Source organism: Aphelocoma coerulescens, chromosome 2 (genome assembly GCF_041296385.1).
Source record: "Aphelocoma coerulescens isolate FSJ_1873_10779 chromosome 2, UR_Acoe_1.0, whole genome shotgun sequence".
NCBI classification, from domain to species: Eukaryota; Metazoa; Chordata; class Aves; order Passeriformes; family Corvidae; genus Aphelocoma; species Aphelocoma coerulescens.
The window spans coordinates 141,513,793-141,528,282 of NC_091015.1; the positions used below are offsets into that span (position 1 = coordinate 141,513,793).

General features: G+C 36.0%; 1 protein-coding gene across 1 annotated transcript in view; it reads right to left on the reverse strand.

Moving 5' to 3' along the window:
• Positions 1-14,490, reverse strand: part of MMP16 (matrix metallopeptidase 16) — a 134,561-nt gene that overhangs the window by 38,923 nt on the left and 81,148 nt on the right. Inside the window, exons 5-6 of the mRNA XM_069006016.1 lie at positions 6,793-6,954; positions 3,642-3,859 (exon numbers count right to left, since the gene is read on the reverse strand). Coding sequence (XP_068862117.1) covers positions 3,642-3,859; positions 6,793-6,954 — 380 coding nt within the window. The remainder of the gene's footprint in view (positions 1-3,641; positions 3,860-6,792; positions 6,955-14,490) is intronic.

Genomic DNA, 14,490 nt, shown 5'->3' on the forward strand with positions numbered 1-14,490 from the left:
TAATATTCTGATGCTCTTAAGTATACCTAATAGCTCAACAGCCAAGAGAAAACAATCTTGAAATTAATACTGTTTGTAATCTACTATGAAAATCCACAGTGTATCTCAACATGTTAGATTTCATGCTTCAGTTTTATGCTTAAATTAGAATTTAATTATTCAAAAGTGCTCAAATTCTTCAACTCTGTGGCTAAGTTCCCAAGCAACTTCAAGGATTATTTAAACAAATTGAGCTCCTGATTTTGAGACTTTCCCATGAGGAAAAATGTGGCTATTTTCAATTTGAAATTGGTACATGGCATACATTCCATTTAGGAGGCAGTAAAATCTGCCACTACACAATAATTACAGACCTCTGGTTAAAGACAAAGAAAGAAAAGGATTTAATTTTATTAGCCTCCAATTTTATTCATTTAACTCATCGGGGAACTATCCAGCAATAATTCTTCCAATGAAGGTCATAATTCTTCTTTAATTGTTTCTACCTGGCACAGTACCATCATCAATCCCCTGTTCTCTACCTTTCTGTACTTGGCTCTCAACCCCATCACTCATACCTTCCCAGTCTTCCCTTGCACTGCCATTAAGGGGCAAGGGAAAAGAGGCTGGTTGTGGAGGCTGGTGGGGGAAAAGAGGTTTGGGTTGTGGAGGCCGGTGGGCCTGTGATACAAAGGGACAAAGAGAGTCCAATGGCGGGACAGCCCCTAGTACCAAAGATCCTCCCCAGGTGAGGGTGGAAAAAAGGGCTTTCCCCCAGGATGCTCTGCTCTGTTATGTTAATGTACCCCAGTTCTGCTTCCCCAGTTGGCCCGTTGGCCTCCCTGCCCCTTCCTACCTTATATGTCCTTGCCCTAGAAGGTTCTCCACTCCCTGTTCCCCCATTGGCCCTTGCCCCATCACCACTCCCTCAGAGTTTTCCCACTGGCTCCCATACCCTAGTCCTGCCTTTGTACCACCCTTGTGCCCTCAGATCATTGGCCTCTGATGCTCACTCTGATCCCATATATAAACCTGGGCCCTCCTGTGTTTTTTGTCTTTGTCCCTGGACCTCTTCATGCATGTGGCTGCATTAAACTCCTCCCGTGGAACCCCATACGAAGACCCTTCCCGTCTCTTTGTCGTCAGCCCATTTTCTGGAGCTATCCGTGTGTGTGTACATGTACACATGTGTGAGTGGGTGGTGGTCCTGCTGAGCGGCTTTGCCTTGGAGACGCTTTTGGAAGGTCATGGCACCTCACTGTCCAGCATAGCAAACCTGCCGCGACACTGGGTTATTTTTGTTGTGACAGACCACAGAACCTCCAGCTTGGTTTCCTCCACTGCTTCCCTGTGTTCAGTCTCTATTTCTGTTTACACCTCCTAAGAAAATTAATTCCTGCCCCTTTTCTGCTACATGCGGACATGCTGAGCTTTTCCTTACAACCTGTTCCACGCCCCAGGATTCTGCAAAGTTGACTTTTCTAAATTTTCCCCTTTTCTGCTCCTTTTATAGTCCTCCCTATACATCACCCCCTGCTCCCCCCCAAAAATCTCAGTTAATAAAAATCCTTTAGCAGACAGAAATCTTCATTAGCAAATTAATGCACAAACAAGAGAGTTAAGGCTCACTAAGTCAAGCATTCAAAGACACTCACAAGTGACTCACAAGTCAAAATCTCTACACTTAGACAAAAATCCATTGCTTAGCACGCTAACCCAAGGCAAGCTTGTTATGTTCCCAGGCATCCTGAGGGGAAAATGAAAACTGTGTGACCCTAAAGAAATAAACCTCAACAAAGGTGACCTCTTAACTTCCTTCCTAACACACTGCTTTTATGATTGCAGTGACTTCATTTGGAGAGTCAGACTCTATACATGAAATCTGCAAGCGTTCTGTTACTGCTCGTTTTTCTTTGAGACTTTTATCATATTTCCTCATTGGAACAATCATGAAAGGAATTTTAATTTTGGAACATAAGTGCAGTCTGCAGAGTAGCAAGCATACACACTTTACAGTAAATATATGGTGTTAAGGCACTAAGCAGTAAACGATTTTGAAGAAAACTTAATTTGTTTTCAATCAGAACAGATAAGAGTGATTATTAATGGTGGTGAATATATTTATCCAGGAACACAGACTTGCCTAGACAGGAAATTTTATATTAGTGGAACAACATTTCTAAGTTTATTGATTTATGTCTAAACTAAATGAGAGTATGTTCTATTGCTCTTGAGGTAGATGACATGAGATTGAAGTAGGTATTTTAATATCCTGTTTAATGTCAAGTTAGAAAATTAGGTTCTTCCTCAACCTTTGAGTTTTAGTCATAAAAGACTGATGGTTCAGGACCTCCCAGTGTTTGACCATATACCATCTATTCAAACGGAATGGGCTGACAGCCCCAGGCTGCAAAAAATCCTTAGCTGTTTTGGGAAAAATATTTCCTGTCCATTGGATTGTGAAGGTAGCTCAATAATTTTGAATGAATTCATGTAAAGCTATTTGTACATGTTTTTTTAGATATGCTAAAGAAAGTGAAAGCCTGGGTAGCATTGCTAATAAGATTTATCTGGTAAGATAGGTTATATAAAAAGAAAACACATAAGGGAGAAATGGGTCCTATCAGAAAGAACAACAAAATTGAACAGGAAGCTTAATGTCTTGGGACAAATATATTGCCTTTCTCTTGCATTTACACTATTGCTGAAGAGAAAGCGCTTATCTATTAACATGAAAGGCCCTTCTTCTCCACCCATAATACTGAAGATAAAAAGGATCCTATCATACGTTTACAAAACAAAGATCTCACACTTCCTATTGCTTAAGCAAATTTGATACACTATCACTTCAAAAAACCAGATAATCCTGTTGCTTGTTTCTGAACTTTTTGCACAACATTACCTGTCAGCAAATTGGTTTAAGAGACTGAGCAATAATGATTCTGTAATTTTTCTTCAACATTCAATGCCTTCTGAAAGCTATACTGCTGATCATCCTCCTAAAGTTACCTTTGATGTCCATGAGTCTTAGCAAAGTGCTTCTATTAAAAGACTGCCTTTCAGTTCAGTTTGTTTATTTCAACTTGTTTTATATTGTGCCAAGACATATATACACCACATTTTCAGCTCAGAGCAAGATGAATGGAAATAAACAATGACACATTTGCTGTAAGAATTCTGTAGCAAAGACCTTTAGTGAGATATTGTGGTTTCAATGCAACCACAACAAAATGACAAACTTCCTTTGTAAATGACAGATCTAATTGTAAAGTTAAAATTATAGTTCCATAAAAAAAAAAAGAACAAGTGCTGAAGACACAGTATCTACTGTATGTGGGCGTGTGGCTGTATTCCCTACAAAAGCATCCCTATTATTCCTTGATTTACACATTTTATCTTTCCATAACGTGCAGCATTTATTTACCCTTACATTTTGAAGCATTACAGTTTCTGCTGACATGTGTATTTTCCTAAAATAGAACATTGCAGCAGTCCCCTGCTAGATGTTTAAGCCATGTGTATGTTTATTTTTAATTTTTTTCTTGAACTTTCTAACTGTGAGGAGGCTGGGAATGTAGAGTCATGATGAATGAGAGTTTGCTTTATAAAAAAAGAGAAATGTAGACATTTGATGTAACACTGAAAAATTCACAGGCTCCTACCTTGAAAACAAACATTTCCCGGCGAAGAATAGCCAGAGTGTTGAAGTTCCCATCACAGATGTTAGGCTTGGCTCCGGGATAGGAAGGTTTGTCACCAGTGGGTGGCCGGGGAGGTTTAGGTTGCCTGTCATTCTTTCGCGGGTCTGCTGGAGGGACTGAACGATGTGGGGGCACTGTTGGCAGAGGTCTTGTTGGTGGTGGTATCCTGTCAGGTGGACCTTTAAAAATACAGCAGCAGGATGTAATATAAGAACCCACTAAAGGAAACATAAACAACAAAAACCAGCTGTAAGCTGTACAAACCCAACAGTGAAAGGGGAATGAAAAAGTGACCTAACATACCTTTTTGATGTTATGAAATCACTGAATCATAGAATCACAGAATATGCTGAGTTGGAAGGGACCCTTTAGAATCACTGAGTCCAGCTCTTGGCCCTGCCCAGGACACCCTAAGAGTCACACCATGTGACTGAGAGCACTATCCATACACTTCTTGAACTCTGTCAGGCTGGTGCTGTGACCACTTCCCTGGGGAGCCTGTTCCAGTTACTGACCAGGCACTGGTTATAAAGGGTATAAAGAATGACTACCAAAACCAAGGAAAATAATTGCTTTTCATCATCCAGAATCTTCCTTATTGGAACAACATTCCAGTAAAACCTTCAAAGGATGCTTAGGCCACCATAATTTCAGATGAGAAGTCGTTCAAAGCACATTATTTAGCAACTTGGTAAGAGCTCTTACAACAGAATCATTGTTTCTTGTACAAATAAATAAAAAAAAATCTTGTTCCTTATAAGATCATCATCAGTTAATAGATTTTCAACCTATATCTTTAATCTATACTCATCAATTCACACATGCATGTATGTAGCATACCTGCTATTTCCAACTGACCAAATTTTTAGATCAAGTAATGTCACATTCATTAGAGACAGGACATTCCCAGCTTTTTCCAATGTCCCTTGGTGTGTACAGGAGCTCCTAAAACTGGACTTCAAATCCCGGGCATCCTACATACACTACATCACTCCTCTTCCATAATTCACCTATTTTCTTCAAGTGAAAAACTAAAACTCTGTAGAGCAGTCTTAAAATATTTTTTTTCTCTTTCAAATATATTATCTGTCACAATATACAGAGTTTGATGAAATGACTATCCCACTCATAATATCTCTACCTGAAATTCATCAGGCCATCCTAGACAGATACTGATCATAACCCTAATCACATACTGAATGACTTGAAATGAGTATACTGAAAATGCCTTCCCGTCTCTACACATATTAGTAACATTTACTTTTCATGGACAAAAAGACAAGGAGCTTCACTTGGATCCGTAAGATTTCTGGAAACAAGATGAATGTTTTAATTTTTGCTCATTCTATTTAGGCCTCTCTTCAAAGACTTTAAAAAATAAATACCATTTGCATGACCAGATTCAGAAACACTGTTAAATAGGATGAAAACTCTAAAACTGCACAAATGGCATTTGAATTTCTGAGAATTTTACAAAAAACCACATACTTTATAAAGAACAAGATGGATTATGTAAGGAAATCTTAAATTCGCCAAATGGTTGTCATGCAATTTAATAAGGCATTTATTTCATTCACAATTTTAAGACTTGTGACATTTATAATTTACAGTTAATAACAGTATTTCAAGGAATACTGCAGACCAAAGTAATTATTTTAATAGGTGTGACATTTTTATTGAGGCATATGATTCCAGATCACATCTTGATTTTAAAGGGAGCAAAGGAATCAGTTTGCAGTAGCTTATGTTGGAAAGTTTTTAACCCCAAATCAAAGGTTTTTTATGCCATTTGGTGGTGATGTCAGATATTACTTCCCAGGGGTAACACATTTCTCCTAATGTATAGCCCACAGCTGTTCGAGCTTAGCAGCTAGTTTTCAGCAAAGTATTCTTGTCTAGCCCTTAAGTCTAGACTACCAACTCATGAGGTCGTGAGAAACAACCTTCCTTCCAGCTAATCACACAGGAAAAAAACCCAACCAAACAAAACTTGATCAGCCAATCATTTTGAAATTGCTATTTATGCTCATGAAAATATATATCTGTTCTTGTTAACATGATACTTTAAAATTCTTGTTACTATTACACCATGCAGGCTGCAGATGTCTAGTTAGCAATACAGTAATTCTACATGATCGTAGTTGTCCGTTCTGGTAGTAAAGATAAAGAAGGAAGGGCCCTCACAATATTCAACATAAACATGACAGATTTTACACAGGAAAAATTGGGAGTACAAAATTTAATCCAATGCATACTTAATTAAGAAATATTAAGCAATGCAATTCCAAATTATATGCACTGGATACAAAGAGTTAACACAGAGATACCACAGATTTTTCAATTCTAAAAATAAAGTATATTTTTAAAGAAAAAAAAGAAGACTATTTAAAACCAAAACCAAAAACGAAAACAAAATTATGTCTTTGGAAATTTAAGGGATAGTAATATGGGAGTTAGTGTTACATTCAACCCATAATCACAATTATGTTATTGTTTTGAATTTTAAAAAAAAATTCAATTGCCCTGTTAAATGCCGAACAAATTTCTACCATGTGTATTTTATATCAGGCCATAAAAAACGTAAATTAACATATTTTAAAGAAGTAGGCCCTTCTTTACCCTCTGTAGGGGCTGGTGATAACATTATTTTGAGATCAATTTGTTACATTTTTCATAAGAAAGGGTGCTTTTGGGACCTCAGATTTTGAGGGAAATTTTCTGTATTATAACTGGTAAACTGAGAAGCAATCAATTCATCCAGTTACATGAGCTTGGACACCTGTGTAAATAATCTCATTGTAGTTAAAGGCCTGCATTTCTTAATATTTTCATAGTTTGGAATCCTTTAGCATATGTTTTCTTTATGGATTTTTAAAACATTTAAAATTACTATTCCAGGCAAGTGCAGATTTTGAATATAAGTTGAGAACAATGAGAAACGAAGTAAGAGTGTCCTCAAAATATTTGGATGTTTTACTCACACAGAGCCTGTGGCATAACAACTGGTGAAGCCCACACTAATGAACACTTTTGGAGAGGTGATATGGACAGGAAGACTTCAAAGATATTCTAAACTGCAAAGCTTGCATTGTCTGATGAGAACACGACATACCGTATATCTTCTGGATGCCCTGTAAATCATCATTAGGTAGTTTGAAGTTGTCAGTTTCCATATATTGGTAAAATGGAGCCATGATTGCAGTGGGATCATTAGAGTGCTCCAAGCCCAGAGCATGTCCAAGTTCATGCACTGCAACTAGAAAGAGATCGTTTCCTGTGAAGAGAAGAAAAGGAAAGAAGACTTTTGAATCCACAAACATATTAACAAAAATAACACACATGGAGGTCTCTGCACTTGCAAGATGTTTTCACTGCATTTGAATTTCACAAGGTAATGTGTAGTAATTAATGGATCATCAGGGATACCAAGGATAATGTGGCAGAAAAGGCAGTTTTCTCTTTTTTTTTTCCAACAAGGAAAGCATTATGCTGTAATGTATGGTACTGTTACAGTCATCATAAACATAAACCTTTTTAATTGATACACATGGTAAGTGTAGGGTTCAACTGTCATAGTTCATGTCTAGGCTTTGTGCAATTTATGACTTGAAGCTGATGTTGCCATGAACCCAACTAAAATGCTTTCATCAAGACATAGCTGCAAAAGGAAAATATCCTGACTTTGTTTGGTAAACTTCACAAACTGAAGACTACCTATTCAGGACAAACCCCACAGGGCACCTAGTCATTCAAACACTTGTAATCAGACCCCTGCTGATTATATGTAGATGTTGTCCATTTCTGAATCACCATAACTGAAATCCTAATAAGGAAAATAGATGTCCTAAAATATTTCACTGTGCAATTCCCTGTAATAAGTGTAGTTGCTTATTTAAGTACTAGAGCTTTTTTTATTTTTGTAGAACTAAAGAAAGACGCAAAAACATGCACTCATATTATAGACCACTTTAATGTTTTTGTAATTCTCTTCTGAAAACATCTTTATATTTTTTATTACAGAGTATTAGACACAACTTTGGCAGTAGAATTATTGCACTCTTCTGAAGCAAATACAAATCAAAGTAAATGGGATCTTTTCTTAAAAAAGTTTCAGAGCTGGATCTCTATGGTATTAATTTTGTCTCACTCATCTAAGACATCATTCTGCATATCTTTCTGTGAGTCTTTCATACAGATTCTGTCATACTTAACCTGTCACAAATTGAGGCTTTGGAAAAATATTTTACATCAGGAGAAAGATTCCAGTCATCTGAGAAGGGTCACATCCAGAATATCGCTCATTTCACCACCTAGGGATGGGAAGAACCATCCTCCAGAAGTGTGATCTTGTCCCACTGACAAGAGAAGTACTCTAGATCAGCAGCTTATGCTGACCATCTAATTTTTAATCACTGCACTTATGTGAAACTGGTGTCACCTATAGTAAGTAGTTTCTTGTTGAAAGAGAAGTATAAATAATGAAAGGCCTATGCTGTGGCCTAATAAGTCATATATTGATTGTTAATATGAGAAAAAATGCTCAACTTTAACTCTTATCCTATTATCTGTAGATTCTTTGGGGATAGACAGTTATTTTCCACTGCTGGAACTTGATCTGGAAGTACTTTTAAATGTCAGTAGTAATAATATTAAGTTGCATCAGCAACAAAATTACACATATATACATTACAGAACTTTGAGGACATAGTTGACAGTATTTCAATTTCTCAAGTATTTCCTCTTGTTGACACAATAAAATAAACTTTATCCAAAGTACATATGAAAGAGGAAACACTTGGCAGTAGGTGCCTTCATGATGTATGAAGCCATGCTGATGTTTGTGAAATAAATATTTGAATGAAATCATGAAAACAGACACAAGTGAAACTATATTCCTAGTTCACAGAGTGTTCTCATAACAAAACTTCTGATTCTTAATTTGAAAATATGAAAACTAAATGTTCTTGATCTTCTATTCAATATAACTGTGCAGAAAAATCACATCTTTCAAAAATTAATGTGACATGATGTACTTTTAGAAATGAGAAGTTTATCCTATCATTTATAATTTTGTGGTTTCCAGATGAAATGTTTTATGACAATATTTTTCTTAGATGCAGTTCTTTTTATAGTAAAGCAGATTGTCAATGTGCTGTTTCAATAGGTTTGATAAGCTTGACTGTCCTGATGACAAATGCTCTTGATATCTGAATCTGGCCTTCTATATGCAGACAAAGCTGATCTTGACATCATCTCATATGAATAATCCACAGCTTCTGTAGCTAACCTCTGCATAGGAAGTGATGCACAGAAAGAACTCTGCAAAGGTTTTCATTCTGCACTTATAATGGAATAATTATTGTAATTTTAAATAATCATAGGTTTAAGATGGAAAGACTAAGAAGAAGAGCATGTTACTGTACTACAGCTTTCATACTATCATGAAAAGTCTCACATTATTTTTCAATTCTTTTCTGAGTTTTGTGAAGGTTCTAAACCAGGTTTATTAGAATTCAAAATTTCTTTCCCTGGTATTAATTTGAGTATTTAAGAAGTAACCTTCTTTTGCTTTTCAGATCTTCTGAAGGCAAATTTCCCTCCTATACCATGCTTCCTACATCATAATTAAGAATATTAACTAGTCTAAGTCTTATATTAAGAAATGCCCTAACAAGTTGGCCACATTACTTACCGAACAATTTTCAAATCGTTTTGAATGAATAGTATTTATTCTACCACTATCATTAGGCTTGTTAGTATCAGTAGATCAAAGAGTGTTCTGCATGTTTTACCTCTACTGTTTGAGGCAGGAGGTTTGGGAAGTTAACTTGTTACAATTTCTAAAATTTCAGTAAGCCACAGTTAATCACCAGTCTTGGAAGAGTCTATTGCTTCTATTTGTGCCAGTTATGCAATACATGAAGAATCAATACATCTTTGTTTATCAGTCCTTATTGAGTTCCCTTACAGATTTTCTGGAATTTCTACATTTTGTTCCATGTTGATCTGAAAGATGTGAAATAAATAGCAACAGGGAAATAAATAAAACCGACTTTCAGCTACTGGCATATCTTCCTTCCAGAATCACAGATAATGAGCATGTGGTAGAGGACTTTTAAAGTAGTACTTCTAAGTGACAGTGGGACCATGTCAGACAACAGATATTACGCAGGGGCTGGCTGTTTCTCTTTTTGTCTTTTGGATAGGGGAGATTATGTAAAGAGGGGAAAAAAAAAAAAAATCCCAAACATTATATTCAGTGTCTGACTGCCCCTCTGGATTTAGTCTTTATTTCCAACCCCATGCAATGCAACTTGTAGCCATCAGGGGAGCCATTAAGTGTGGCAAAGGCAGAACAGCCCTTGAGCAACTGAATAAGGGGGAAGCGAGAAGGTCACAGGAAAGAGCTGGGAGAATAATATTCTTGCCTGGGGTGACAATGATTTAACAGGGAACATATTTTCTACTTGTAGTCAAATAGCCCCATTATTCATAACAATTTCCATCAAGAGTCATGATTGTCTCCAGGGCATCCTGAATTTAAACTGACCCAAATAACTTAGTGCAATTGAAACTCACGTTTAAACCAGCCCAAGATGAGCTGTCTAAGTCCAGTACAGGTAGGGACTTATTACTATCTTAGTTTCCACCCTTTTTGCTTTGCATATGATTAGATTTCTCTAATTAGGCAACAATTATTCAGTGCCTCTTTGCTTTAGGGAGCAGACTTGCCCAGAGTACCTCAATGCTACTGTAAAAAGCTCCTGAGAGTGCAGAAGGACAACCTTCTGTAAGTGCTTGCTCTTTTTCTCAAGGCTGCACAGAAGTGTATTTGTGACTGCAAGGTTGATAGTAGCCCACCTTCAATTCCTTGGCCAGTGCTTCGTGAGCATTCATACTAGCTCAGGCTAGCTTTTTATCCTATTGACATTGGGTAGTTTTTACATTTTCATTAGCCATCATTGAAGGAGAGAGTCCCAAATGATTCTATATTTCAGTATACATTATCCAAGTAGGACATATTTCAGTCCACATGGCAAAATGAAGCACCATCACAAACTTTAACAAATCATAACAGAGTTAAAATGCATATGACTACAATAATTTTTAAAGCAAAAGTTACCACCAAAAGATATACAATGGTGAATATTCATTGTGATAGTCTCAGTTACATCTTGTTGTATATCCACAGAGTAGTAGAAAAATATTGGGAAATATATTTCACTAGCCCAAAACTTGTGCACCTCTATTCTTGTGTTCCCTATTAGCATGGAGATTTGGAATAGAATGGCTGTAAGCTCAAAAAGATTGCGATTGTTTTTCTTATTTTATCTCAAGTTTGATTTCACAAGGGAAGAATAAAAAAGGTACTGTGTGTAAAGAACTAAGATAAAATTATTATTTTTATACTGACACTTTTCTCTGAGGCTATAAACTATTTTAGGCACTAAATCTGCCTGACTTTACAAACACTGCCCAAACTACAGAATATAAATATGTATTAATATATCAAATATTCAACAGTCAGCAGTGTGGAGCATGTTGTATGGGGAAGACTTTCCCTCTAGCTGATATATACATTATTTTTCACATCTACAGATAAACAAAGCTTGTCCACATTAAGCTACTAAGAAAACCTAGTTCTGAAGATATTAATTTCCATTTTAAATGGTATGTGAGTTCAATTTATAAAAGCCATACCCTTATGGCTTAACATGTGACCTCAATTTTGAAGACTTTTCCATCCAGAGGGGAAAAAGAAAAGAAACCCTAGAAACTGAATTTCAAATGACAAACTGTAAAAATACAAAGATATTTTATACATAGACATACACTCTTTCTTCCAAAGAGTATTTTATTTCATTTTTCATGTGATCTAGATAGATGTTTTCTAACTAAATTCATATCAAACTGAAATGTAAATCTGCACAAGACTTCTATTATAGTCCTTTTACCAACAAGACGGTATCTCAAAGGCAAACTTACAATTAATCAGAAATATTACACACACACAAAATACCCATCACTTTCTGTTTGATGTAAGCAGAATTTGCATTTTCATTATTCTGTTCATTTGTAGCACCACCTGACACATCCAAACAGCTGACATGCTGCAAATTGTAGAGTAAGATTCTTACTCCACACGCATAGAGAAAGAAAAAAAAAAGAAAAAAAGAAAAGTTTTATCTTGTTTTATCCTTTCCAGACAGGACAGAATTTTGAAGATGCTATTTCAACAGTCAGTCAAAAAAGAAGATTCTTTCTCTCTCTGACCTTATTACAATACAGCAGAACTGAGCATATACATTACATATGCACTTACATAAGCACCTTATATGTATATATACGCTATATTGAGAATATACATGGACCTAAATATAAATCATAGGAATACTCTTACCCAAATAAAGGTGCCACATTTTCCAGTCTAAGAAATCATATATAGTTTCTTGACATTATCTCAACTGCCATTGGCACTAAAATTTGGTAGTCTGGTGGTTATTTTGGAAAGGAAGTTTTGTTAAAAGATGGATGGAGTACCTTTGAAAAAATGAAGAACAAAACTAATTTTTTGTCAGTTTAAATAAGAATGTATCATATAGAGCATATCCATTTTCTGTATGAACTTAGTGTATCTATTTTTTACACATGGTATTTTAAACAATCATTTTTCAAGAATATATCTATATATTTAGGCTTTTTCACTGTGAGAAAATACAGTGACATAAAAAATGTCTTCTTTCCCTCTATTAATACATAACACACACAATAAACTCCTTTCCAGTAGGCTTAGTGAGATATACATATATACATATATATATATATATATATATTCAGACAGAATGGGAGGTACAGACAGTTTGTTATATACAAAGTATGTACTAATTACTCTGTGCATAATTTAGAACACCTACACCCATACGTGTATATTTTTGATAAACTATTCTATTTTAAAAAGATGAACAGATTAATGTGAAACTTAAAATTTGCTGGCTTCAAATTTGACAAGGGCACATTCCTACAGAGCAAGGCTGTCTTCAGGTGACTCAGATCGTTGATGAGATATGTTGAGAACATTTGAGTTTAGCCGTGTGTAAGTCCTTCCTGGCAGTGCTTTACAGTTTCTGCATGATGTGGGCATAAATTAGAAGTCAGGACCCCACTTTCTTTTATAATACATATCAGCCTGTACTTTAGAAGGCAAAGATAAGATAAGAATTTCTGATTTACTACTTAGATCTGTTACCAAGCACATTGTACAACTTTTAGTAAATTGCTTGAAATGGGTGGAATTAATTACTTTAGATATTCTTAAATATCTTTCTATAAAAAGCATGGATATAAGAATATATCCACTTTTTCTCACAGTTTCAATCACTAGAACTGAGAAAATTTGAAAACTATTGTCACTAGTGAATCAATACCAACTTCCCCAAAGAGAGGCAAGTGAAGCAGCTGGAGATGATCCTAGGGGAGGTAGAGAAAAGATGAGAGTTTGCTTCAATATGATGGTATGTGTTCCTTCTGAAAATATAATGTTTATGGCTTTATTTCATGCCTTGAGGAAACCCTGCTGTGACAGGGAGCCTAGCAAACTAAACAAACTCCCACATTTAGGTTGAATCTCTAGCTCCTGGGATCAACTTCTTCATCACTCAGGTCCGCTACTGTATATTATTCTCAAATGGCATTCTCATTCTATTAGTAATAAGGTCATATTGATTAAAAGATGGAAAATTTTTATTTTGGGTGTTTTCATGGTCGTCTTTAGACAATAACTATCTTAAAATTTGAATTTTAATGGAATTTTGCATTTTTGCTGGAAAAGGTCTTCATACTAGAAGTGCTGCAAATACTGTAACAGCCTTATCTATTTATACTCTTTCCTGAATTTTCATTGTTTCTATTTTTAATTTTAGTGGGAAGAATAAACTAGAGAAGTAATTAAAACTGCTTTCTGAAGGCTGTGAAAATGAATACATGCTGGGGTTGAAGATTTGGATATGTGCATGAGATATCACATGGTTCTCAGCTATCCTCCATGGTCTGGTCCCTGTGGGTCCTTCCTGTGAAGGGAATGTACATTTTTCCACCACTGCTAAGTGGCACTCTGGGTGAGAATAAATGTAAGAGAGTCTTAATTGTGCATGAGGCCATATTAAAATTGAACCCCTGCTTTAACAAAAAAAAAAAAATATAGGGTCTGCCTCTAAGCCACTCAGATAAAGTGCTAGTTTGTTAACATGGTGGCTTTTTAAATTTTTATTCATTTACCCCTATGTCCTGTGTGTCCTCCTACAAAGAAATATTTGTAAATGCTAGGAGGAAGGTCAAAGTCATACTGCAAATATTCACAATAGATGTAATCTGTCATGGGACAGAAATCACAGAAGCATAGAATGGTTTGAGTTGGAAGGGGCCTTGAAGACCATTCAGTTCCAACCCTCCTGCCATGGGCAGGGATGTCTTCCACTAGACCAGGTTGCTCAGAGCCTCATCCAGCCTAGCCTTGAACACTTCCAGGGATGGGGCATCTACAGCTTCTCTGGGCACCCTGTTCTAGCATCTCGCCACCTTTTAGAAATCTGAAAGAGTCCTGAAGATCACCAAAATCCCCGAAATCCCACAACAGAATGCACATAGAATTTAATTTATGTGGCAATCTTATGTTGGCTAAATTTTTGTTAGATAAATTTTTTTACCCTGTATGAGTTAAATTACTGAGAGTAATAATGATATCCTCTAAATTAAATCACATTAAACCCATCAAAACCAGGTTATTATTATTAACACACCATTGTATCTTAAC